This window comes from Symphodus melops (genome assembly GCF_947650265.1).
Source record: "Symphodus melops genome assembly, chromosome: 4".
Lineage (NCBI taxonomy): Eukaryota > Metazoa > Chordata > Actinopteri > Labriformes > Labridae > Symphodus > Symphodus melops.
The window spans coordinates 9,692,447-9,717,771 of NC_136694.1; the positions used below are offsets into that span (position 1 = coordinate 9,692,447).

At 41.8% G+C, this 25,325-nt stretch overlaps 1 protein-coding gene across 1 annotated transcript; it reads left to right on the forward strand.

The window, feature by feature from the left end:
• Window positions 1-8,671: 8,671 nt before the first annotated feature.
• Window positions 8,672-25,165, forward strand: myh7ba (myosin, heavy chain 7B, cardiac muscle, beta a). The gene is made up of 44 exons (XM_079340460.1): window positions 8,672-8,677; window positions 8,965-9,121; window positions 9,652-9,755; window positions 9,871-10,014; window positions 10,218-10,374; window positions 10,506-10,533; window positions 10,843-10,939; window positions 11,490-11,513; window positions 11,623-11,715; window positions 11,795-11,858; window positions 11,948-12,046; window positions 12,132-12,235; window positions 12,334-12,472; window positions 12,558-12,676; window positions 12,988-13,137; window positions 13,369-13,539; window positions 13,628-13,807; window positions 13,891-14,023; window positions 14,114-14,190; window positions 14,715-14,802; window positions 14,885-15,002; window positions 15,098-15,221; window positions 15,361-15,497; window positions 17,254-17,509; window positions 17,595-17,837; window positions 17,986-18,162; window positions 18,285-18,430; window positions 18,517-18,607; window positions 18,699-19,088; window positions 19,182-19,308; window positions 19,544-19,662; window positions 19,759-19,955; window positions 20,045-20,228; window positions 20,401-20,566; window positions 20,668-20,792; window positions 20,900-21,015; window positions 21,129-21,321; window positions 21,427-21,630; window positions 21,934-22,059; window positions 22,721-22,891; window positions 22,993-23,097; window positions 23,190-23,285; window positions 23,415-23,549; window positions 23,801-25,165. Exons 2-44 carry the CDS (start codon window positions 9,025-9,027, stop codon window positions 23,810-23,812), a joined length of 5,826 nt encoding a protein of 1,941 aa, XP_079196586.1. The 5' UTR covers window positions 8,672-8,677; window positions 8,965-9,024; the 3' UTR covers window positions 23,813-25,165.
• Window positions 25,166-25,325: the final 160 nt, after the last annotated feature.

Consider the following 25,325-nt stretch of genomic DNA (forward strand, 5'->3'; position numbering starts at 1 on the left):
TGTAGCAAATTGCCATCGACTTTCCCCTCAACATTCCTTGGCAGTAACTCTCAATTCCCCTCACAGTATCACTTGATCACCGAGGACGCACATGCTCTTCATGTGACTCAAATGAAGAGAGCGTATCACAACAAAACTCAAGACAGTGCGGGTCTCTCATTTAACAGTGACACACATTCCACTTCATTAAGACTGAACTGTTAGCGGAATGGGATAAAATCAGGTCAGTAACAGTGGCAATGCCCTAGGAAAGCAAATATCAGCATTTGAATCTCTGCCACAGCACGATATCCACTAAATATGTGTTTCCATATTGTAACATCAAATCCAGACACAGTGCTGATTTGTTGCAGAGCAGGAACCAGGCCTGTGATTGACTTGGATTTATTTTATGCACCAGTGAGACCCCATGCAAAGATTGAAAGGCCTTCAAGCTTGGCCCTTTTTTTCCTGGTGCAAACTATGGACTGTAGAAGAGGCAAGTGTGAGTATAGTGGGTGGGAGTAGGCAAGGCACCTTGCAACAGCTGGTCTGAATTATCCATGGGGTCGGGGGTAGTCAGCTTTGGGGAGGTGGAGGGGAGGTGAGGAGACTCCTGGCGCCAGGATCGGGCCAGCAGGTCAGGGAGGATGACGATTACCAAAATACTAGCAGGCAGCCATGGCTCTGCAGAGAGGGGGTGTTCCTGGCTCACACCGCTCACAGCTACAGGATGGGCAGGCTGTAGAGAAGTGTGTATGTGTGTAAATGAGAGAGAAAGGGACGCTCCTACTTCCACTTCCTGTGAGATAGCCCCTTCCTGTCATTGAGAAACATAGAGAAACACCTTGGTAATGGCTCTTTAGTGGAATGATTATTTTGTTAATATTGTATATATACAACTAGGTAAGGCATGCATCAGGTTTTACTACAAGCCAAATATACAATTTGAAATTTAAAATATGTCTATACACTGTAAGTATCATTTTGTAAAATGAATGTTTCTCATTGCCACAAACCAGCTGCTTGCAAGGTGCAGCTCGCTCACAAAGTTCCTTTTGTGCTTCCTCTGAGACTGGGCTGACCACATGTGAACAGATTCCAAACAGGCATAGTACTGGGCACATGAATGTATCTGGCTCCCTCTGCTGGTTTCTGCAAACATTAATGTTATGAGGTTTAATGCTAATGATGCTGTGTTTTCATCCGTCACTTTATCCCACATAGCTGTTTTGTGATCCCCCTCATATCACTCCTCAACAATGGCCAGGGCCCTTTTCCCAATCAAATGATATCTTTGTGAGCTTTAATTTATATGATCCATGAGTTTCCAGTGAATTGATATAAACATGTTCTGTGACACAGATGATAGTCTAATACATGTGCAGCTTATATACTAGGAATATCGTGAAAAAGTCAAATTTAATTAAAAGTGGAAACTTTCATTTATTCTAGATTAATTAAATATTAAGTTTAATGCCTATTTTTGTTTTTTAATCTTGACGATTACAGTTAAGTGTTCATAAAGAAATATCAAAATGTTACAGTACTTTTTCATAAGACCAGTATAAAAAAAAGCATTTTTAACACAGAAATGTCGACCCTTGTGAAAATTATGTCCATTTGTGCAAATCATTTCTCGGTCGGGGCTTCTTTTGCACGAATAACTGCATCAATGGGGCATTCATTCAGCGCTGTTGTTACTCACCAGCAATCAATTAACCTAATCTTGAGTTTCACCTTCTTACATATGAAAAAAGTGTTTCATTAAAAATAGGCATATATTTGGAAATACTTGCATCCACAGTGTCAAACGTGAGTCCCTGGGAATGTTTGGATCAAAGGGGAAATTATCTTTGTGTACTTTTCCCGCCTTTTACTTTTTCTACCTCTAATTCCACAAAGTTCATGAAGAGTACATGCACGCAGAAAACAAATGCTTTTAGTTTTAAGCAGGCCTTACCTATTGTCATCACAAAGACCTCTGTGAAAGATACAAACCAGGTTAACGTGGACACAGTGGGGAGAGGCAATTAATCCTCTGTGGCAGTAGAGGGTAGTATTGGTCAGGCGAACAAGAGTTTCAGTTTAAAGAACATGATTGTTTCACATTTTAATCTCTTTTGCTGAACACGGAATTTCATAAAAGAACCTGTTACACTCTACCATATGGATTTATTTGGCTCTTGAAAAAATTATTTTCATTCAGACGTTCCTTCACCAGTCACAGGTAAGAGGACTCCATCCTATAATGTTCGCACTATTCTGATGTTTCTAATTAGCAGATGACAACAGACTGTGAACACACAGTCATATTGTGTGCTAAATGCAATGTGAGAAAAGAGGAGGATTGAGACAGTGTGCCAGCTGTCTAAGTGTCTGGCCTGCTGCCGGGGGGGTAGCACTTCTCTGAATGCCAAGCTGATCCTTGTGTTTGGTCTCAGAGAGTGAAGCAGGAGCAAACAGCCTTCCCTCAGGACTCTCTTCACCTGCTCCTGCTCCAGCTTCTCACTGCCCCACATATCTCCGATTAGCTGTGACATGTTGGCACGCTCTCTTGGAGGCCTGAGGAGGGAGCTTTTAGGTGGGACAGAGGCTGATGCTCTCTGTTGGAAAAGGTACTGAAAAAAAAACCATGAACCAAGCAATAAATCCCTGTGGGGACACCTACAGTCTGTGTGAAACAAAACTGATCTCTCCTTTTAGACTCAAGTTGAGGCATGAGATCGCAGCATCTGTTGCCTATATTGTTTTCATTTACTTTAATCTATTTAATGCATTCAATGTTTTATTGTTTATTTATATTTATAGCTAATATATTCCCTGTTATCATTTCTATCTCATTTCTAATCTTTAATATTTCTCATACCTCTTTTTATAGTTTTAGAGAAGACACTTTTGATTCTCTTTTATTGCTTATTTATCTTCTTCCATCCTCGTATCTCTTGGTCTCACCATATACATGCCCGGGTTGTTATGAGTTATTATGCTACTGGATTTCTTATGTTGTTGTTTGCGTTCTTTTACTGTTGGGGTTTTGTTGTTGTTGGTTGGGTGTATCATCTGTGGCTTAATTTGTTGTAGTTTTGGTTCAAATGCTTTGTTATTATGTAAGTTTCTGTGTGTGTCAAAACACTTTGTAAATGTACAAATAAAGTTGTTGTCATTATTCTTACTAGAGTTGTATGTTGAATAAATCTGAAATCTGAGCAAAGAAGCATGTCAGATATCGTTCTTTCTCAGTGGTTGTTGCTTTAAACCAAGAGGAAGAAATCATGCATGACAACTGCTCTAGGCTGACATAAACCCAGAATGCCTTGTGTTTATGTCAGCTGTTAACCCTTTAACTCAGGATTCCCAAACATTCATATTTTCTGGACCCCCATAGAAACATGCATGCCATGGAAAAAAACAAACAAACAGCCACATCTATAATGAAAAAACTGACAGAATAAAGAAAAATAATTCAAGAGTCAAACCCTTCATTTAAACTTGTAAATGTTTTTATTCATGGTACCAAAGAAACGACTGTGAACACTCATATCAGATTGAACTGTGAGATTACGGATCAGTCTTAATAAGGAACTACTGAAAAAAATGCTTCTGCCTGGTTTTTCTACTTCTGCTTGTTCAAAAACCGTATATCTTTCAAAATGATGCAACCATCCTCGATGGCACCTCAACGTGCATGTGGTGGAGACATCAGCTGGCAGGGTACTCCAGCTTACTTATTAGGTACTGGCACGCTTTAAAAAAAGGTTGTCCATTAATCAGGCTCTCCACGCTTGATGTGATCACTTTTTCTATGCTCACGTGATGCAGTATAGCTTATCAACCTGTTCCTAAAGTACTAGCTGAGATATGTCTTATCTCTCTGTAGTGCTAATGTGTTTGACATTTGATAGAACATCATTTTAAACTCTTAAATAAAACTGTACACTTGTTGGAAGTTGCAGAAATGTGAGTAAGATTCTACAAATCTACAATTCATTTAGCAGACGCTTTCATCGAAAGCGAAGAACATCAGAGACTAAATGCAACAAAAGTGAGGATCTAGAGAGAAGGAATCAACATCAGTAAGTGCGAAGGAGCAGCTTTAAGTCCGATTGGACACACAGGTGCCGACAGGAAGTGACCAGAGGCAAAGCACAACATTGACAGCTGTTCTTTAGAGCTCTAAACAGCATCAAAACCATCTGAAATATTGTCGTCATCATTGTCATCATGCTGGTTTTGTGCGGTCAAACAAAATCAGCTGATGCTGATGATCAGAGATAGTCATGTGTGAGAGTCATTTACTTTAATGGAAAGCTGCAATCAGAGAGACTAAGCCATATGGTGTGCTACTTAATAGAACTTAAATGAAGTTAATTTGATGGCTCCAATAGAAATGGGAGACTAATCTGGAAGCACCAATGATTCATACACTTACTGTCTGCCATGGGCTTCATTAAATAACAACTGTTACATTTAACACAACAGATTATTTGATATAGAGAAACTGAACGTTTTATTTTTGTGAACAACTTGTTTGTTTTTATCCACAACTCAGTCTTTCATCTCAGCCAACCAAAGTCTGGATGTTCTGGCACCTTCTTTTACAGAGCAGTCTGAGAGCTGAGCCTCAGCTCTGATCAGGTCTCTGCTATGTTTCTTCTTCAGAAAGTCAAAGTTGCTTCATCTGCTGAGATTTCTCCTGAGAGATCGGAGCCCGATTGCTTATTGGATTATGTCTGGCAGCCTAGTGAACTAAATGAACTCAAAACATAATGTTGTAACACTTGTGCTGCATACTGTCCAACTCATTCTCTCTCTCTCTCTCTCTCTGAGCAGTTGCTGCAGACAACAGGTGACGTTTTCTATGGCAGAGGTGGTGATGGTGTTGGGGTGTGTGCATGAATGTGCATGTGTGTATAAAGGAAATATAGATGGGCTTGGAGCCTGTGTAAACTGTGAAAGAGCCACCACGCAGCTCGCTGAAATGCCTTTCATTGTGACAGCAGCTCTGTCTAAACAGCAATTATGGTCAGAAGCCCGGCACTGCCACCTGCATTACTGGACATCTTTAACAGAGCTCCAAGAGGACTGACAGTAAATTAGGTGAAGCTATGTTTGCACTGACAGTGAGATGCTGTAGGTCACTAACTGAAGGTCTTTCCAAGCAGCTAGACAGGTTTCCCTTCCAAGTCTATTTTAATTCAAGGAGAGCAGCTCAAGTAAGGGCTTGCCGTTTAGAAACTGAAATTTAATTTGAAATAAGTGTCACTAAAAACCAGAAGGTGACTCTTACTAATATGAATTAGCATGTGCAATATCTCACTTCAGTTATTTTAAGAAAATACTTGAATCAGAGGGACCTGTGTCAGCCTATAAAGCTGCCCGACTGTAATCAACATTTAACGAGGTTGATAAAGAGACTGTTTGCTCTTCACTTCAATACTATCCATTATTACATGATACAACAGAAAATGTCTCACTGCAAGAATGTTTATAGAAAGCCTCAGCGCTCCTGTGTGATGTGTCTCAGTGTCTGCGTAGCCTTGTTAACCCTTTACTTGTGTTTTATTGGACAGGAGGGGCTGCAGCGCAGCTCTTACTGGGATCCTGGAGTGCGTCAGATTGTCTGCGGGCCTGTGTTTGGATAAGGCAGCATGCCCATTGTCTCTGATGCCCCAGCTGAGCTGAGGTATGCCTCCATACCCCTGAAATAGAAAACAGCTGAGGGCTGCCATGCATACTGAGGGCAGGGCTGGCCAGCTCGGCCGGGCCCACTGACCCAGACCACAATTCAGCACAATGAGAGACGGGTTTTTGTCTGGAGCCAGAGGCTAATAGCTGAGGTATCAAACCCCCAAACGGCTTGCTAAAAGACTGATTAACTCTGCTGTGGGTTATTGTTGCCTGTTTATTGGTGAATGTCATGGGGGTCAGGTTGGGTGTGGAGGGGTAATTGGGGCTTAGGAGTGTGTTTGTGCCACGCGTCAGCCCGTCTCCACTCTGATGAACTGGCGGCTAAGACCTGAGCCTACACAGTTGCTGCAAGGTATTGTGGGCAGGCACGAGGCGATTACAGAAATATCCAACCTCCATGAATGCTTTGATCCAAAATGAACCACTACTTCACCGCCTTTTTTTAGTTTACTGCTAAAGAGCATGATAGGGGTCATAATGTTTACCCTTTTAGCCATGCAAGGAGAATTTTGAAGAAATCCCTCAGCACAATGTATAAAACTACGTTAAAAAAATAAAATTGTCAAGCCATTTTTTACTGGGGAAAAGGCAATAAAAGACTTAGCAAGAGTATATGAAGCTTAACATAAAAGATCAGATACATATTGTGGTTTAGTGGTGAATATGTCTGCATTGGCTCAGCGTTTGGATTAGTAAGAACCACATCACAAGTTGCTTTAAATAAGAGTAACTAGGTGAAACCATCCCTCGAGAAAAATCCACAGATATGTTTGGTCTTCTACTTCTAAAATACAATAAAACAGTAGATCAGTATTTTATCAATAGGGTTCATTGAAGAGAAGGCACATGATGTTTAGAACTTTAACTTATTATTTCTTATGATCAGGCAGATTTGTGCTGAAGCCAACGATGGGCAGAGAAATTATTTTATTTAGTGTGATGAAACACTGCTGAGAACGATTACGGCCGATGGACGATGATTAATTCCCAATCTCCGTCCATCTTGTAGCCTAAGCCTGATGGCATTTTGTCCATGATGATCTAAAACAACTGTGACCAGCAGCTAGATCAAGTCTTGAAGCCCAAAATGTTGCCTCCTTGCCTGCACATCGCAAAACCTCTGAATGAACTGTTAGTCCCATTTTGGGAGCCGAGACCTGTCAGTCAGTTTGTTTTTTATATGAAGGTAATTCAAAGACGCACAAATGTCTGATAATCCAAACATGAGCATTACAGATCCTGGCCACAATAAGTTCTAAATGATTTTGAGGAACACTAGGGACGTAAGGAGAGCTGCTGCTCTGAGAATTCAGCTGTTGCAGTGGGCTGCAGTGTAGTAGTGCAGAGAGATGTGCGAGGGACTGGGCTAACGCTGCATGCACTTCAGTACGCATGTGTGTGTATATGTGTGTGTGTGTGTGTGTGTGTGTGTGTGTGTGTGTGTGTTTATGTGTCGGGGTATGTGGACTTATTTAAAGCCAGCAGCTCTAGGGACTTTGGGATTCATCTCCTCCTCATGTGTTATCAGCATGCCAGCTTTTCAAATGGTGCAGCAAGTGACACAGTACATAAAGCAGCCTCTGCCTCTCTGAAGAGCCCCTTTTCCCAGAATAGCTCAGGTCTGCTCTATCTAACTGATGCCTGAGAAAGTCTGAGCCATCACGGCAACACTTCTCAGTCTGCCACAGCAACAGATAGCAGCATCAACAAAGATGGCCGCCCTCAAGTCAAGACATTTTGATAGTTGTTCCTTTCTCCCATTTCCGGCCATGTTTGCTGTTTGCAAAATGAACTCTCTTAGTTATGTAGTATGCTGTCTTATAATCTCTTAGAATTTGAAAACGATACAGAATCTCTGTTGGATGCAGACTGCCGTTGTCTGTTTATCTGCATCACTTTTAAGCTATTCATCATAGCCAACAATTAACAGTCAATCTCCCTATCAGGAATGCTGGACTCTGGCTTTGTCTATTCTGAGAAACACTGGTCCCTTTTCCCTCCCCCATGCTGCACTGTCACCCCGCTCTCATACTAGGCACCAACCTCTCCCCTTGCTCTGAAGGTCAGCTCTGGTGGAGCCACAGTGTGTGAGGCACAGTACATATGCCAGAATTACTGGACACACCAAATCACAGCTGCAACATGTGACAAAATAACAAACACACTGAGGCCAGAGTTGCTAAAGCTTGAGATATTGTTGGTTACAGCTCTATTGAAAAAAATTATAAAAAATAAAATATGATACATACCTTTTTGAAGCTTCACCCATGTTTACTGCTCTTAAAATTTACACAAGCCCGTTATTGTGTGTTAAGAGCCAAGTGCCATGTTTCACTCTATTAATAAAACATTGTGTATTTATAGTAACATGTTTAATGCCACACTGCTCCTGAAATTATCTCATCTAAGGTTGCATCCTGACACACAATAGCAAACATCACTGTTGGCACTTCATGACACAAAAGTCTCTGGGCTTTAACTTGGAGGGAAACATGAGTTATAAGTGTCACAGTCACTTAAAGTGGAAGTGAAGTTTGAGGGTGCACAAAACATACATAAATTATGGATAAGTGGGTCTAATTAAGACTTCATGCAATTAATATTGAAGTTTCACTGCGATTTCTTTTTAAATTGTTAGTTTATGTCAGGTGTGGACACAAATCACTGCCCTTGTTGGGACAATGATGTACCGTCCTTCAAAATTTTTGGAGTGTTAAAATTCTCCCCTTCAGAGATGCTCCTAATGCAACTCTCTCCCACTCCCTGACAGTGTGTGTAGAGCATAAAATAACTTGGATACAAAAATAGCCGGCTTGGGTTAAGCGCAATGACAAAAACGTAGCTTTCCTTTTGTGTCAATTTGAGACAGGCGCTCAGCACCAATGGGCGTCGGAGGAGGTGGCATATGCTAATGAGGGACAAATGTACACTGACCATGACCTTGAGAAACACAGTATAAAGGAGGGCACATCTCGCCAAGCTGTTATTTGGTTGTGGTCGTCTTGAGGTCAGTTGAAAACTTTTCCTTTACTTGTCATTTTACGCGCGGCTTGGATGACCCATAACGCGGCTCAAAGAACATTATTTTCATAGACAGCAGTATTGTAATACTCTTAACATTGCCTCACACTTGTCAGTTAACGTGCCACAACTTTCAGTGTTTTTGTTCATTTTTGGTGAGAATAGATTTGCGCTCTTTACGCACTGGCAGTGTTTGTTTGTCACGTACGAGCTGCAGAAAAAGAAATAACTCTAACTACTGAGCCTAACGCAAACTTTGTTTTCTTATCTAAGGAATTCTCCATCTCTATTGTACCGCTGGTGCTATCGGGTTCGGGGCGAGGAGCCGCCACCATGTCGCGCTTTGACATGAGGGAGTTCGGAGAAGCTGCACCGTTTTTACGCAAATCAGAAATTGAGCTGCTGACGGCGCACACCATTCCTTTTGACGGTAGGCCTTAAAAGAGCAGTTCATAAAGACACAACCTAGTAGAGCAACAATCTGAAGAATATTTATTTAGATAATTGTTTGTTTTTCGAAAAAAAATATTACATTAGCATCTCATTTGAACTATTGCAGAAATCTAGCAGCTGGTGTGAGATTCGGCTTTGTAAATGTAGTGCGTTTGTTTGAAAAAAACAATGAAGAGTGTCAAACTTTTTAAAAGTACAATTCAGACGATAATACTAACTTGGAAATGAGAAAAATCGCCCCTCTCCTTCTGAAAGTACAATTGATTTTCAAATTGTAACATTTCCTTGTGAGCTTGTATTTCAAAGGTGCAATATTAATAATAGGTTTTGCAACTACATCATACTTTTAATGATTCATATATTATTTTCTAGCTTAGTCTTTTCAATTTATCTATGATTGTATTTATTACTTAATCAGTAATTTGATTGCCTCTGCCCACATTTGTATTAGGTAGAGTTAATTCAGTTTCCCAACCTGTTTTCCTTAATCTTCTGCTCTACGGTTAGGTAAGAAGCGAGCCTGGATCCCTGATGAAAAAGAGACATACATTGAGATCGAGATCAAGGAGCTCTGCGGTGACAAAGTCATTGTTGAAACCAAAGATGGGAGGGTAAGTAATCACCAAATAATGAATGAAAACCTTTCGTAGACACTTCTTCCTTGACACTATAAGTTCAGTTCATTCATGTTTCTCTCCCCTTGTCTTCCTGTTTCATCCTCTTTAGACTCTGACAGTGAAGGATGACGACATACAGCAGATGAATCCTCCAAAGTTTGACATGATCGAAGACATGGCCATGCTGACACACCTCAACGAGGCGTCTGTGCTGTTCAACCTTCGGAAACGCTACTCTGCCTGGATGATCTATGTTAGTATCACATTTTGGTACTTCCCCTCTCCCATGTTTCCATGCTCCCCTCAGAGGCATGATTATCCAGATTAAGTTACAGAGTTCAAGCTGTAAGCTTCAGCAATGTCAACCTGTCAATGAAAGAGTTGGACATGTTTGACATGTTTGCTTGAGCTGATGTATCATAGAGGGTTAATGCAGTCTTATGTCTTCTTCTCCAGACGTACTCTGGGCTCTTCTGTGTGACGGTGAATCCATACAAATGGCTGCCCGTCTACACAGCCCCTGTGGTCGCTGCCTACAAGGGCAAACGCCGCTCTGAGGCCCCGCCACACATCTACTCTATTGCAGATACGGCATATAATGAAATGCTGCGAAGTAAGTGCTCCTGTACTGTAAAAAATAGGATTTGACTGCATAAAGTGACTCAGGTACACACATACTTATGCAAGCATACTTCTCAGTCAGTACAATTAAAGGTAAGCCTTGTGTGATTTTCTCTTCCACAGACCGTGAGAACCAGTCAATGCTCATAACGTAAGTTTAAGCTGATTTTTAAATATTATTTCAAAAAACCCATTATAGAACAAATGACAGCTTCTAACTGTGAAGGAAAATCTTATAATTTATAGACTGACCACATACAAACACCTTCAAGCTTTAATATTTTTTACTCCAAAGTTTTTTTTGCTTTAGATGAAATCTATTTTCCCTCCTTTTTCTTTTTTTTTTTGTTCAGTTTTGTGACATGTAGTGTAATGCCTTTGACTTACACTACCTTTACAAGTTTTGTGACCAGCTTTTACCTGTTGTATGTACACTGTGTTATTTTTCACACTCCTATAGCGGAGAATCCGGTGCTGGCAAAACTGTCAACACGAAACGTGTCATTCAGTATTTTGCCATTGTGGCTGCTCTTGGGGACACACCTGCCAAAAAAGGAGTAAGGCTGATGTGGCAACCCATATTTTTGTTACCCAGCTTTTTTTGCTGTATTTCTCTTTTTCCTTTTTCCTTTTTTTTTTTTTTGGTCCAAGAAATCATTGGGTGTATTTCCTTTAAACCATCCCCATACATTATCCTCCATGTCAAAATGGTTAAAGTGAGAACTGATCTCATTCATGTCCGAGTCTTCACCCCATGTGTTGTGTCGCCCTTTACAGCCACTTGCCTCTGCTTTAATTTGGACTTTTTTTTCTTCCCCTACACAGTTTTTTTGGCTGAATTTTTTTTGGTTCCATTATCGTTCCCTTTGCATCAACTTTTGGTCATGACTTTTCTGTGTTGTATTTGGATAATTTTTCATACATTGTTCTACCCCTACATTTACTATACTTCATCAATTAAAACAAAGTGGCCCCTGGTTTTTACCTCAGTCTTAACAACCACTGTCTAATTGTCCAGTTGGTTTGATTGTTCCCTTTGATAGTGAATGTATTATTCGATCATGCTTCCCATGATGTGACGCTCATACTCTCCTTATCGTTTTGCAGCAAGGTCCTGCCACTAAAACAGGGGTAAGTTATCATTTCCCTAATAAGAAAGAATGCATTCACATCATTTTTAAATTTATAAAATATGTGTGAACATTTGTTTTGACAGTCAATTTTGTGTCTTTTCTCCCAGGGGACTCTGGAGGATCAGATCATTGAGGCTAACCCGGCCATGGAGGCGTTTGGTAATGCCAAAACATTGAGGAATGACAACTCCTCCCGTTTTGTGAGTATTCTCATTCTATTTCAATATTATTGCTCATGAGTTTGAGCATTTCAAAAATATGTGTACATTTTCCCTACAGGGAAAGTTCATCAGGATCCACTTCGGCCATACTGGCAAACTCGCCTCGGCTGATATTGATATATGTAAGTTAATAGTCAAATGTTGTAATCTTCATGTAATACTCTTCCTGTGTCATGTTTTGTATAATCAAGTCACTTTACTTCTGTTTTAGATCTTCTGGAAAAATCCAGAGTGATATTTCAGCAGCCTGGAGAGCGGAGCTATCACATCTACTACCAGATCATGTCGCAGAAGAAACCAGAACTGTTAGGTAAGTCTCTGAGGCTGCTTTGGATATTTGATTACAGATAATAAGTGCAGGACAGTGATGTCATCCTTTAATCTCTGTGTTTCAGACATGTTATTGGTGTCCACCAACCCGTATGACTACCACTTCTGCTCCCAGGGAGTTACCACCGTGGAGAACATGGATGATGGTCAGGAGCTGATGGCCACTGATGTGAGTGCTTTTATTTTTTCTACACAGAGAGAAATGTAAAACATTGAGAAAAAAAAGCCCATTGGGCAGCTTTTTGACTTTGCTTGGCTTGTTTACAGCACGCCATGGACATCCTCGGCTTCCTGCCCGATGAGAAGTATGGCTGCTATAAAATAGTTGGAGCCATCATGCACTTTGGCAACATGAAGTTTAAGCAGAAGCAGCGCGAGGAGCAGGCGGAGGCTGATGGCACTGAAAGTGAGAACAAGCAAGACATTTGATACAAAAACAACCACATGATTGAAAAGCAAGCATTATAATTTGTGTTCTGTTTTGTCACCAGGTGCAGACAAGGCCTCATACCTGATGGGAGTCAGTTCAGCTGAACTCATAAAGGGCCTCCTTCACCCTCGGGTGAAGGTGGGGAACGAGTATGTGGTGAAGGGACAGAATGTCGAACAGGTGAGGAGATACAAGGTCTGCTGTCTGTGTTTTGCTTTATTTGAACAATTTCAAAGACAATAAAAGAGACATTTTTAGTGTTATGTAAGAAAATGGAGACAGACTTATCAAGACTGTAAAATAATTTATTGAACTTGATGAATTGTTTGCTGATGAAAGAGGGCTGCTTAATCCTCAGCTGATCAATATGCTCACCACTCCACACACTCTTTAAACTGGTATCTAAGCAACAGAGGGTATCCATGTGAATGACAACTGTATTCTCCCTGTGTTTGTGTGTGGATATGTGTATTTGTGCATGGGTGGGGTAGGTTAACTACGCTGTTGGTGCTCTGGCAAAAGCCACGTATGACCGCATGTTCAAATGGCTTGTTGGACGGATAAACCGGACTCTGTACACCTCTCTGCCTCGCCAGTACTTCATAGGAGTCCTGGACATCGCTGGCTTTGAGATCTTTGATGTGAGTTGATCCACACTGCAAATTTTTTCTCAGTGTGTAAAGCGACATGTATTAACCCTTGATTTCTATTATTATGGTGACATTTGTGATGGATATTATTTGGTGCTGTACATGTGCATTGTTCTTTCTGATTGTGTTGAGTAAGCTTTACTAGATGCATCTCTGTGGCATGTTTTATAGTGGCTCACTTATAGTGCTTCTCCTGAACCACCTGTTTTCTTCCAATTGCAGCTCAACAGCTTAGAGCAGCTGTGCATCAACTTCACAAACGAGAAACTGCAACAGTTTTTCAACCACCACATGTTCATCCTGGAGCAGGAGGAATACAAGAGGGAGGGCATCGAATGGACCTTCATTGACTTTGGGCTTGACCTTCAAGCTTGCATTGATCTCATTGAAAAGGTAAACCAAGAGTTTTATTCATGTACAGTTGCTAAGTGTTTTTTTTCCTCAGTAGGATGTATTTACTAACATTCAGCTCTTCCATCAGCCACTAGGCATCATGTCCATCCTTGAAGAGGAGTGCATGTTCCCAAAAGCCACAGACAACAGCTTTAAAGCCAAGATGTATGATAATCACATCGGCAAGTCCCCTAATTTCCAAAAACCACGGCCAGACAAGAAGCGCAAGTACGAGGCCCATTTTGAGCTGGTGCATTACGCAGGAGTGGTAAGTGTTTCCTCATGATAACCCTACAACATCACAACGTACGTGTAGATGTTAGAAATGTAGATGTTCCTGCCGTTTAACAGGTACCTTATAACATCAATGGCTGGCTGGACAAAAATAAAGACCCCCTGAATGAGACAGTGGTGGTGTGTTTCCAGAAGTCTGCAAACAAGCTGCTAGCTTCTCTGTATGAGAATTACATCGCCTCAGACTCAGGTACAATAAACAGAAATCTTAAAATGGACTAAAGCAAGTAGATGATTGTTTAAGGTTGCCATATTGACTACTCTGCTCATTGTCTTGCAGTATCTGACCACAAGACGGGTGGCAAGGAGAAGAGGAAGAAGGCTGCATCTTTCCAGACTGTGTCGCAGCTTCATAAGGTGAGACTGACGAGCCCTATCGCTTTGTTGTTTTGCGTGCTGTGAAAATGATGGGCATCCCTGGGACAGCTGGATTGGTGGCAGTTAAGACTTGCAGTGATGTTTAGGGCATTGATCACATGAACATCACTTTAAGTCTGTGCTGGCTCCTCTCTTCTTTACAACAAGGACTTCACATCAGAGAACCACAGCTGCAGAATGACAAATGTAACAAAGATTTGCTGTTGTATTTTTTGTGCTTCAATAGCACAAGTCATTTTCATAAATCAATCTTTATTTGTGTAGCAGCAAATTCAAAATAAACGAGACAAAAAAGAGCAGATCGACACTGTACACTTTTTTATAATTGTGATTCTTATTATTTACAAAGACCCAACATTAATCCATTATGAGCACAGCCCTCAGCAACATTTAGCAAAGTTACAGTGGCGAGGAGAAACCTCGAGCAGAACCAGACTCATGTTGAACAGCCATCCGCAGAAAATCTCATCAACTTGATATCCTGTGCTGCTCTTTTACTCCAGGAAAATCTGAACAAGCTGATGACCAACCTCCGCAGCACTCAGCCTCACTTTGTACGCTGCATCATCCCTAACGAAACAAAGACTCCAGGTAACACAGAACACAAGCCTCACATAGCATCACAAGTTCAACTAATGGGATGGAGGTAATGTATAAAACCTTTTCCGTACAGGGATCATGGATCCATTTATGGTGCTGCACCAGCTGCGCTGTAACGGCGTGCTGGAAGGAATCAGAATCTGCAGGAAAGGCTTTCCCAACCGCATCATATATGCTGAGTTCAAACAACGGTATATATCATGATTCATGTTTGTGTATGTCTGCATGCACTTGGATTCAACATGAGAAGAAAAGTCTTAAAGACTTTTTTCACTGATACATTCAGCTACCGCATCCTGAACCCTCAGGCCATCCCAGATGACAAGTTCATGGACAGCAGGAAAGCTGCAGAGAAACTGCTGGCCTCCCTGGATATCGATCACAACCAGTACAGATTTGGACACACTAAGGTATGAACAGGGGCCATTGTAATGCAGACCATTAAAGGCAGCTCTAAAAAAAAACATGATTGATTGGTTTTCCATGTTATAAAAGATTGTGCCATTGAACCTTAACTAAATGTTTGTTTTTTTCTCCCTTATTCTGTAGGTGTTCTTCAAGGCAGGCCTGCTGGGTCATCTCGAGGAGTTGAGGGACGAACGTTTGGCCAAAGTACTGACACTGCTGCAGGCAGTTGCTCGTGGCAGAATAATGAGGAAAGAACTGACGAAAATGACGGAAAGAAGGTAAGAAGGCTGAAGTGACTTTAGGTTACAAAGTCATATTTTTTATAAAGCTCAGTGAGCATTACATGAAAGCCCTGGCACATAAAAGCCCTTGAGCTTGATCACTCAATACCAAGAAGGTGAAGACATGAGTACAAAAAGGCCTCCCTCAACAGTTGCTTCTCTGAACAGGTTCAATAGCAACACGATCAGCTGCGAGCCTTTCAGCCTGTGATATACTACACCTTGGAGTTCACTCCCTTGCTCTAGTATGTGAGGCATGCAAGGGCAGTGTTATCGGCGTGTGTGAGGCGTGTGCTTGCCCTTGTATGGTTACCACGCATGTGTGTGGCCATACTGTTAATAAGGACCCCATCCCTGTCACATACACTGATACACACACACACACACACACACTCCAACACACACCCCTCTTGCAGGTCTCTGGCCATTCTCTCCATCCACTCTCTCTAAATTAAACAATGCTGACGGTGTCCTCTGAGCCAGGTGGCGACATGTGTCAAGTGGCAGCTGCTGAGGGCCCTCCCTAAAAATACGACCACCAGCCCCCTTCGTGCCCCATGGCCCCTGGCCCCTTTTGTCCGCGGCGCCTGTACTTCTAAGTGAGTGCATTGGTGGGATATGTGGTGGGTGACAGAGGATTTAAGTCGGCCGTTGGACAGAGGGCTTTAGTTTCTAAATAAACACAGACGCTCACCTTTGAGAGGCACCCGGCATGGAGTCATGTCAAAAATGCAATCAGCTCCCCCCACCCTCATTCAGTCACCTCCCATCATGACTTGTGCACGCTCACTCAAACTCACCCTCTAAACACTGACAAGAAGTCCTTGACCGGGTCCATATTTAGGGCTGTGAGACGCCATTCTATTGAGACCAAACCAATGTGGTAACCCTGTTTGGTCACAGTTAGGAAACATCAAAAGTTGCATTAGGTTTATTACTTCATGTCACATCTCTCAGTGTCGGATTAGATACAAGAGAGTGGATAGGCACAGCATAAGTGCCAAATATTAAGTCCCAGGGATAAGTAACTAAATAAATAGTCAGGGGAACTCCAGGATAAATCTTTTTGACCTTCTCTTTACTTATCTGAACTTTACTTCTACTGCTTTTTAAAGTGCCACATGGGCGGCATAGTTGGGTCCTAAGCCTTTGTGTCTTCTGTATTCCAACAGTCCTCTTGTCAAAACCACCACAATATGTGCCTGTTTTCATTTCAATTGAGACAGGGAAAAAAATCTGTATAAAGATGGATATTACAATGTTTATTCATTGTAAGAGCTTATGTGTGGATCTTTGGGTTGGATCAGTTTTGGTGGATAAAGAGTGCTGATTGATTTCTTTGCTGATCCTGTTCCGTTTATATGTAAGTGGTGTTTTCGGACATAAAAAAAGAAATCTCAAGCATAAAAACTGTTTCAGCAGTGTGCTGTAAATTCCCTCACCTGCTGTAATCCACATCGGAGTGAAAAGCACAAAAGATAACTGAAAATAAACCAATACATTTTCTTTATTCTTGTGAGACATACAGAGACATCAGTGTTATGTCATTTCATTTGCCTTATAATTAATTTTATCTATCCAATTTATGCCTTTAATTTAATCATATTTATCTGTTACTTTGACCTCTGCACCATTGTTTCAAAAAGTACTGTGGGCTGTTTAAAACAGATTCTCTAGTTCCTCACATGTTTCCACTACCATTAGTCAGCATTTTAACAAATTACTTTGCCTCTTTATCTCATTTGGTCACCAGGGAGGCTTTGATGATCATTCAGTGGAACATCCGGGCTTTCAACGCTGTCAAGCACTGGCCCTGGATGAAACTCTTTTTCAAAATCAAGCCTCTACTGAGAAGCGCAGCCACCGAGAAAGAGCTAGCCTCTCTGAAAGTGGAGATGGCCAAGCTGAAAGAGGCTCTGGAAAAATCTGAGGTCAAACGCAAAGAGCTGGAGGAGAAGCAGGTCAGCCTGATCCAAGAGAAGAATGACCTGGCTCTACAACTACAAGCAGTAAGTGGGATGACTGAGTCCTGACGACACATTAACAGAGAGAAGTGTAGAAAGCAATGAACACTGTCTCTCCGGTCATCCACAGGAGCAAGATAATCTTGCAGATGCTGAGGAACGCTGTGACCTGCTCATCAAAACTAAGATCCAGCTGGAGGCCAAAATGAAGGAAGTTATGGAAAGGCTGGAGGATGAAGAGGAGATGAGCTCTAACGTGCTTGCTAAGAAGCGCAAGCTAGAGGATGAGTGCTCTGAGCTGAAGAAAGACATTGATGACCTGGAGATCACACTGGCTAAAGTGGAGAAGGAGAAACATGCCACTGAGAACAAAGTAAGGTTATTTAAAATGGAAACAGTTCAATGCTTCCAAGAAAATGTACAAAACTTGTGTTGGAGTATTTTATGTTTAGAGGAATATATCAGACTCAAGCTGTTTTTGATTTATATCATTTTAAGATATGTCATTTCCTTACTCACAGGTGAAGAACTTAATTGAGGAAATGGCAGCTCTGGATGAAACCATAGTGAGGCTGACAAAAGAAAAGAAGGCTCTCACAGAGGCTCATCAGCAGACCCTGGATGACCTGCAGGCAGAGGAAGACAAAGTCAACACTCTGACAAAAGCAAAGGCAAAGCTAGAGCAACAAGTAGATGATGTGAGTATATGTATGGCCTGAACAAGCAAAAACTAGGAGCAGAATAAAACAAAACCTGCTGTTGCATAAGTTTGAATGGATGATAGGACTTAATATGTTTCAACCTTCCGACTGTCAATCAGCTTGAGGGCACCCTGGAACAAGAGAAGAAGCTGCGTATGGACCTGGAACGGGTCAGACGTAAGCTGGAGGGAGATCTGAAACTCTCCTTGGAATCTGTTATGGACTTGGAGAACGACAAGCAGCAACTCGAAGAGAAGCTGAAAAAGTCAGTTTTCATTTAAAAACTATATAACATTGTGTTGCTATTAAGAAGTTATTATTTACAATAACTTTAGAAATCTTTTATACCAGGAAAGACTTTGAAATGAATGCAATGAGCTCACGTATTGAAGATGAACAAGCTTTGGTCAATCAGCTCCACAAGAAGATAAAAGAGCTACAGGTAGACACTAGTCACTTTATTGTGAGACATATACAGTAAGAAACCAGGCTCTCTTTTTTTGACAATGATGTGGCAACTGCTTCTCCTCCAGGCTCGTACAGAGGAGCTCGAGGAGGAGCTGGAGGCTGACCGGTCTTCGAGGGCTAAAGTTGAGAAGCAGCGTGGCGATGTGGCTCGAGAACTCGAAGAGCTGAGTGAGCGTCTGGAGGAGGCAGGCGGGGCTACTTCAGTCCAGATCGAGATCAACAAGAAGAGAGAGGCAGACTTTCTGAAGCTTCGAAGAGACCTGGAGGGAGCCATGCTGCACCATGAGGCCACAACGGCAGCCTTGCGGAAGAAGCACGCTGACACCGTTGCAGAGCTGAGTGAGCAGATCGACAGCCTGCAGCGAGTCAAGCAGAAGCTGGAGAAGGAGAGGGGAGAGGCCAAGATGGAGGTTGATGATCTTGCCTCTACTGTGGAGCAGCTCTCCAAGGGCAAGGTATCACAAATAATTGAATGAACAAACAAATATTAAAACATGTAGGAAAAAAACCCCCAAGGTAATTAACTGTAAAGTTGTTCATTCCTGCAGGCCACTTCTGAGAAGATGTGTCGTCTCTATGAAGACCAGGTGAACGAGGCAAAAGCCAAAGTTGATGAGCTCCAGAGGCAGCTCAGTGAAATCAACACCAAAAGGGCCCGAGCTCAGGCTGAGAGTGGTAAGGAACATTCATCAGATAAAAAAGTCTAAACAACAGATCACACTAAACAGTAAGGATAAGGATAAGAATAACTTTTATTGATCCCCCAATTGGGGGAAATTTGGGTGCTCCAAAAAAAAACAGTAAAACAGGGAATATAAACAGCATCAATAGCAAAAAAGCAAAAAAGAACAGCTAAGAGCACATAATAAGGAATAAGTAATGGTGATAACATTTTCTCCCCACCATATAGGAGAGCTAGGCAGAAAGCTTGAAGAGCGGGAAGCCATGGTCTCACAACTCCAGCGAGCCAAGAACTCCTTCAGCCAGAATGTTGAGGAACTCAAGAAACAGCTGGAGGAGGAGAGCAAGGTTAGGATCAGACTACGGCTTTGTCTTGTCAAACAGAACACCAGGCTTTCTTATGCTTGACTAACTGTTCGAAACTATCATAATGGGCATCTTTAGGCGAAGAACACCCTGGCCCACTCACTGCAGTCTTCTCGCCATGACTGTGATCTTCTGAGAGAGCAGTATGATGAGGAGCAGGAGGCCAAGTCTGAGCTGCAGAGAGCTCTGTCGAAGGCCAACACAGAGGTGGCTCAGTGGAGGACAAAGTATGAAACTGATGCCATCCAGAGGACCGAGGAGCTGGAGGAGGCCAAGTGAGCGATATGTATTTTTAACTCACAGAATCAAATGGCACACAATGATTGTATGAGCACGAGTGCCAACTGTGTTTCCCTCTTATTAGGAAGAAGGTGGTGACACGTCTGCAGGAGGCGGAAGAGTCCGTGGAGGCTTGCAATGCAAAGTGCTCCTCTTTGGAGAAGACTAAACAACGTCTGCAGACAGAGATGGAGGATCTAGTTATTGACCTGGAGCGCGCAAATGCGGCAGCTTCTGCTCTGGACAAGAAACAACGCAACTTTGACAAGGTATTAACTGTCAATTTTTACAGAACATTGCTTTGCTGTCAACTAAGGAAATCATTATATTTGTCCAAAGGAAAATAGTCATTTTGTGTATCTTCATACCAGATGACTCTAAACGTTAAGAATAAGCCAACTTTTGCTTCATGGTATGAACTTGTTCAATTGTTCCATGTAGGTGTTGGCAGAGTGGAAACAGAAGTTTGAGGAATGCCAGTCAGAGCTGGAGACCTCCCAAAAAGAGTCTCGTGGCCTGAGCACAGACCTCTTCAAACTGAAGAACTCCTACGAGGAGACCCTGGATCATTTGGAGACCATTAAGAGGGAGAACAAGAATCTTCAAGGTACCGCTCACAGAACGACGACCCAGTTAGAAAGACGCATTGAAAACATTAGATTTCTCAAAGATGGGACACAAACTATTTTCCAATCTCTGCTTCTCCAGAGGAGATTGCTGACCTGTCTGATCAAATCAGTCAAGGAGGTAAGACCATTCATGAGCTGGAGAAAATTAAGAAGACTCTGGACATGGAGAAAAGCGAGATTCAAGCAGCCCTGGAAGAGGTTGAAGTAAGCAATCCTGACTTCCCTCCATTTGTTTCTTGTGGCCCAGATTTTTCTTTGGCAGAAATTACCCTGAAAAAGATGTTCAACTACTAAGTGTCTGTGTGTATCAGGGCACGCTGGAGCATGAAGAAAGCAAAACTCTTCGCATTCAGCTGGAGTTAAACCAGATAAAGGCTGAAGTTGACAGGAAGATGGCAGAAAAGGATGAAGAGATTGACACCCTTCGGTGAGATTCATTGTTCGCGCCTTTCTATCCTTCTTACAGCGCACGTTGTTCTTTCTTATCAACCTCTGGAGTGGAGATTCAAATATCTCTCCATGACATCCTTCACCTTCTAGCCGTAACCACCAGAGAACACTGGAGTCCATGCAGGCTACTTTGGATGCAGAGGCTAGGTCTCGTAACGAGGCGGTGCGTCTGAGAAAGAAGATGGAAGGTGACCTGAATGAAATGGAGGTCCAGCTTAGCCATGCCAACAGGCAAGCTTCAGAGTCCCAGAAACTACTGAGAAACCTGCAAGTTCAGATCAAGGTGTGTCCATCAAGTAGCCAGCCAACAGAATCAACTGGTGTCAGATTCATTAGGACCAATTCCATTGTGAAAAGGTTAAATTAAATTTCTGATCTTCAACTCCAGGACGTTCAATTGGAGCTGGATGACACTGTTCACCAGAATGAGGAGCTGAAGGAGCAGGTGGCGCTGACAGAGCGCCGCAACAATCTGCTGATGTCTGAGGTGGAGGAGTTCAGAGCTCTGCTGGAGCAGAACGATCGCGCCCGCAAGCTAGCTGAGCATGAGCTGCTCGAGGCAACCGAGAGAGTCAACCTCCTGCACTCTCAGGTAAAGAGATGCATTCAAACCTCTGTGCAGTGTTACCATTTAAATATGGATTATGGTAAGGCACTTGTTTTCATTAAATGGTAAAGATTGTTTTTCAGCTATCTTTTTTCTTGGTCATGAGTAGAAATCAGGAAAAAAAAAACAATCTTCCGCCTTTTTTGTACAGCTACTCTGATGCTAGATGGCATGTGAGTTTTCACTAAAAGAAATGTGGATTTTAGAGAAGGGAGAAACCATATTGATAACAAGCTGAACTAGCATTTTCAACCTGAGATGATGCTTGTGTTTTCTCCCTCATCCCAGAACACTGGACTTATCAACCAGAAGAAGAAGCTGGAAAGTGATCTATCCACGCTGTCAAATGAGGTGGAGGATGCAGTGCAGGAGTGTCGCAATGCTGAGGAGAAGGCCAAAAAGGCCATCACCGATGTAAGATCTTGAGTTGAAAAATATAATCAACAAGATAAAAGAGTTTTTCACTGCATTATACTCAAACAGCTTCTTAGACAGTGGATCTGGTTAACCCTTCAATCTTCTGTAATCACAACGAGTTTAATAGACCTAACCACCAAATGTGCTTTCAAGACCACTGTAGCTGGTCCAGCTTCTTGCTGGTGTTGCTTGAATTGGTTCGAGTCCAGTATGAGAGGACTTAAGCCCCGTTTCTACCAGGTGGTCCGCTTTGGTCCAGAACAGTTTAGTGTAGTTTGGTATGGTAAACTCTGATCTTGCTTGTGTTTCCACAACCAACCGTGACCTTATTTGATCGGCAGAGTGTAAGCCAGATGGGGATCGCCACAAAATAGTGCGACATCATAGCAGCCCAATACAATGTAGCCCGCTATTAATTTAAGTTCAACTAAAATGAGCGGGACAAAGTAAATAAAAGGAAACCTTTAGGGCCGGATCGTCACCCTTGGCACACAAACAAAAGTAAAAAAGTAGGATGTTACGGAGCTCTTATTTTATTACCATTTCCAACTTTTGTTGGTGGATATACCAATAAAAGGGTACAGAACTGGACTAACCAGGACCACTTGGCTGAAAGAGTGCTTTAATGAACAATTAACTTAGATCCTTTGATTTGTAGGCAGCCATGATGGCAGAGGAGCTGAAGAAGGAGCAGGACACCAGCTCCCATCTGGAGAGGATGAAGAAGAATATGGAGCAGACCATAAAGGATCTGCAGATGCGCCTGGATGAAGCTGAGCAGATCGCTCTCAAGGGCGGCAAGAAGCAGGTCCAGAAACTCGAGGCCAGGGTGAGAGATTTGTTAAAATCCATATGCTGTCAACTCGTTATCATTTTTCATTCTGTTTTGTTTATAATTTTTAATGAACTGCCTTTTAAATGTTGTGTTAGGTCAAAGAACTTGAGAATGAACTGGAATCTGAGCAAAAGAAGAGCCAGGAGTATCAGAAGGGTGTACGCAAGTATGAGAGGAGAATCAAAGAGCTCTCCTACCAGGTAAACTACCATTGTTTGTACATAGTGCATTTCAAAAAATAAAATCATTTATATTTAAAGTAGAGTACGAGCTCACCACGCGTTTTGTGCAGGCCGAGGAAGACAAGAAAAATCTGGTCCGTCTACAGGACCTCATTGACAAGCTGCAAGCCAAGGTCAAGAGTTACAAGAGACAGACTGAAGAAGCGGTGAGTCCACGATCAGTAGTTTAGTATTTAAGACGATGACAGATCGTCTGAAGCTTTGCTGCCACAGTGGAAGGGTTCATATATTTAAATAACAAAATGACAGTTTTCCTTATGTCATCCTCTCTTCAGGAGGAGCAGGCGAACTCCAACCTGACTAAGTACAGGAAGCTCCAGCATGAGCTTGATGATGCAGAGGAGAGGGCTGACATTGCTGAAACGCAGGTCAACAAGCTGCGGGTCCGCACCCGAGACCAAGTCAACAAGGTTAGTAAACTAAATACGTACTTCATTTTTTTTTTTTTTTTTTTTACAGTATGCTGCCACGGTGTGTGACCTTTGGAACTGTTTATTAAAATTAGACTGCAGGCTTTATACCAAGAACTAATTTTGACAGGAGCTGGATGTAATCATCTGTTGACTATGACCTCATGTAGCCTTCTCTTCTGATCTCATGATTAGCTCTATGATACTGTGTATGTGGTTGCTAACAAACATGTCTGTCTTTCTTATTTCAGCTTGCTGAGTGATGTCTTGAGGCTGAAAGCTGCGTCCAAACATATCACAGTCACCCAGCTGCAACAGCTGTGCTCAACTGTGAGGACACATCCAAATAAAGACTAATAAACCTTTATTTATGTCTAGCTTGTTCTTTTTTTATTTCAGAGTGAAATACAACAGATGGAAATCCAACAAAAAAAAAAGTCTGAAGAATTTATTATATTATTTATCTGACAAACAGCTGTTAAATAAGGAAAAAGAAGCATACAAGCATATGAGGTGGAACAAAAGGGTGAAAGTTGGTTACAGAAGTAGTAATAATAGAATGAGAAAATTAATCTGTTCTCTGATAGGTTAAGAGTCAACCAGGGTTAGAAATTAAGACTGTTTAGTTTGCAGAAGTGTATGCATCAGAAATAGCACAAATTGCAAATAAAAAAGGAGAAAAAACTGATATTTTACACTGGGAACTTCAGCCACCATCACAATCCTGTGTTGTTTTTTTTTTTTTCAACCAACGCTACTGATATCGCCTGCCCTGGTGAGGTAAAACATTTGAGTAAAGAATTACACCGTCTTAAAGGTTTGTGTAGGACAGCAGCTGTCTTTGTCATGCCGCATTAAAACATAATTCTAAAGTGAATAAAGTCAAAAATCAGGGCTCTAAAATAGAAAACCAAAAAGTGTGATGTATGCAGCATGTTCTTGGCCAAAGGGCATAACAATTCAGCATTCTCTTTACATATAAACAAATGAACTCTAAGGCCTACAAGGAGCATCACACCACATACAGCACAACAGATTCTCATGTGCATCGTACAAAAGGGCCACTCTCTCATTTAGATCACAAAGCTACAGAAGTCAGGGGTTAAGAGATTGTAAATACAGTCACCTCAGAGGAGTGCTCACAACATTCATGTTTTTATACCAATAGTATGACCGACTTTCATGACTCGAGTGAGAACAGGGAATATAATGAACGATGACACATGATCAGTTCTAAGAAGAAAACACGGATGCAGGAGCACCCAGAGTTTGGTCACATCATTTCATCAAGAAACCATTGCGATCATCTCAGGCATTCTGCAGTGAAACTGAGAATTTGTTAGAGAGAAGCACTTGTCAAGTGTAGTTGCATTAAAATGATTGCAATACACAAAAGATGAACTTATTCAAAGTATGTGCACAGCTAGAAAGAGATTTAAGACATGCTGAATGAAAGAGAAAGGAAACATTTCTGGTTGATTAGCTTTAAAGCAAATAAAGGCTTTCAAAGTGTAAAGGACGTTTGTGTTTGCATCCTAAGGCGGCATAATACTAGTAACTCATGGCATCAGGGGCCTAGTGTAGAAATGCCTTTATACATTCACATGAACTATGAACCATGACATGCTGGGAGTAAAACTGTACAGTCATCATCAGAAGTGGTTTGAACTGTACGCTGTGAGGATAAAATATGAGGTAGCTCATCCATTTGTACTTATCCCAGGTTGTGTCTGTCAGTGTCTGCAAGTTTCCATTTCCCCCAAACAGCCGCACATT

Bases quoted from the DNA above. Each gene is read 5' to 3' on its own strand.
- myh7ba (XM_079340460.1), top strand. From the start codon at position 9,025: ATGTCGCGCTTTGACATGAGGGAGTTCGGAGAAGCTGCACCGTTTTTA. The intron at 18,431-18,516 runs GTCAGTTTTCAT...CTTTTATACCAG, and splicing joins CTCGAAGAGAAGCTGAAAAA to GAAAGACTTTGAAATGAATG. The intron at 23,286-23,414 runs GTGAGTCCACGA...TCCTCTCTTCAG, and splicing joins AGAGACAGACTGAAGAAGCG to GAGGAGCAGGCGAACTCCAA.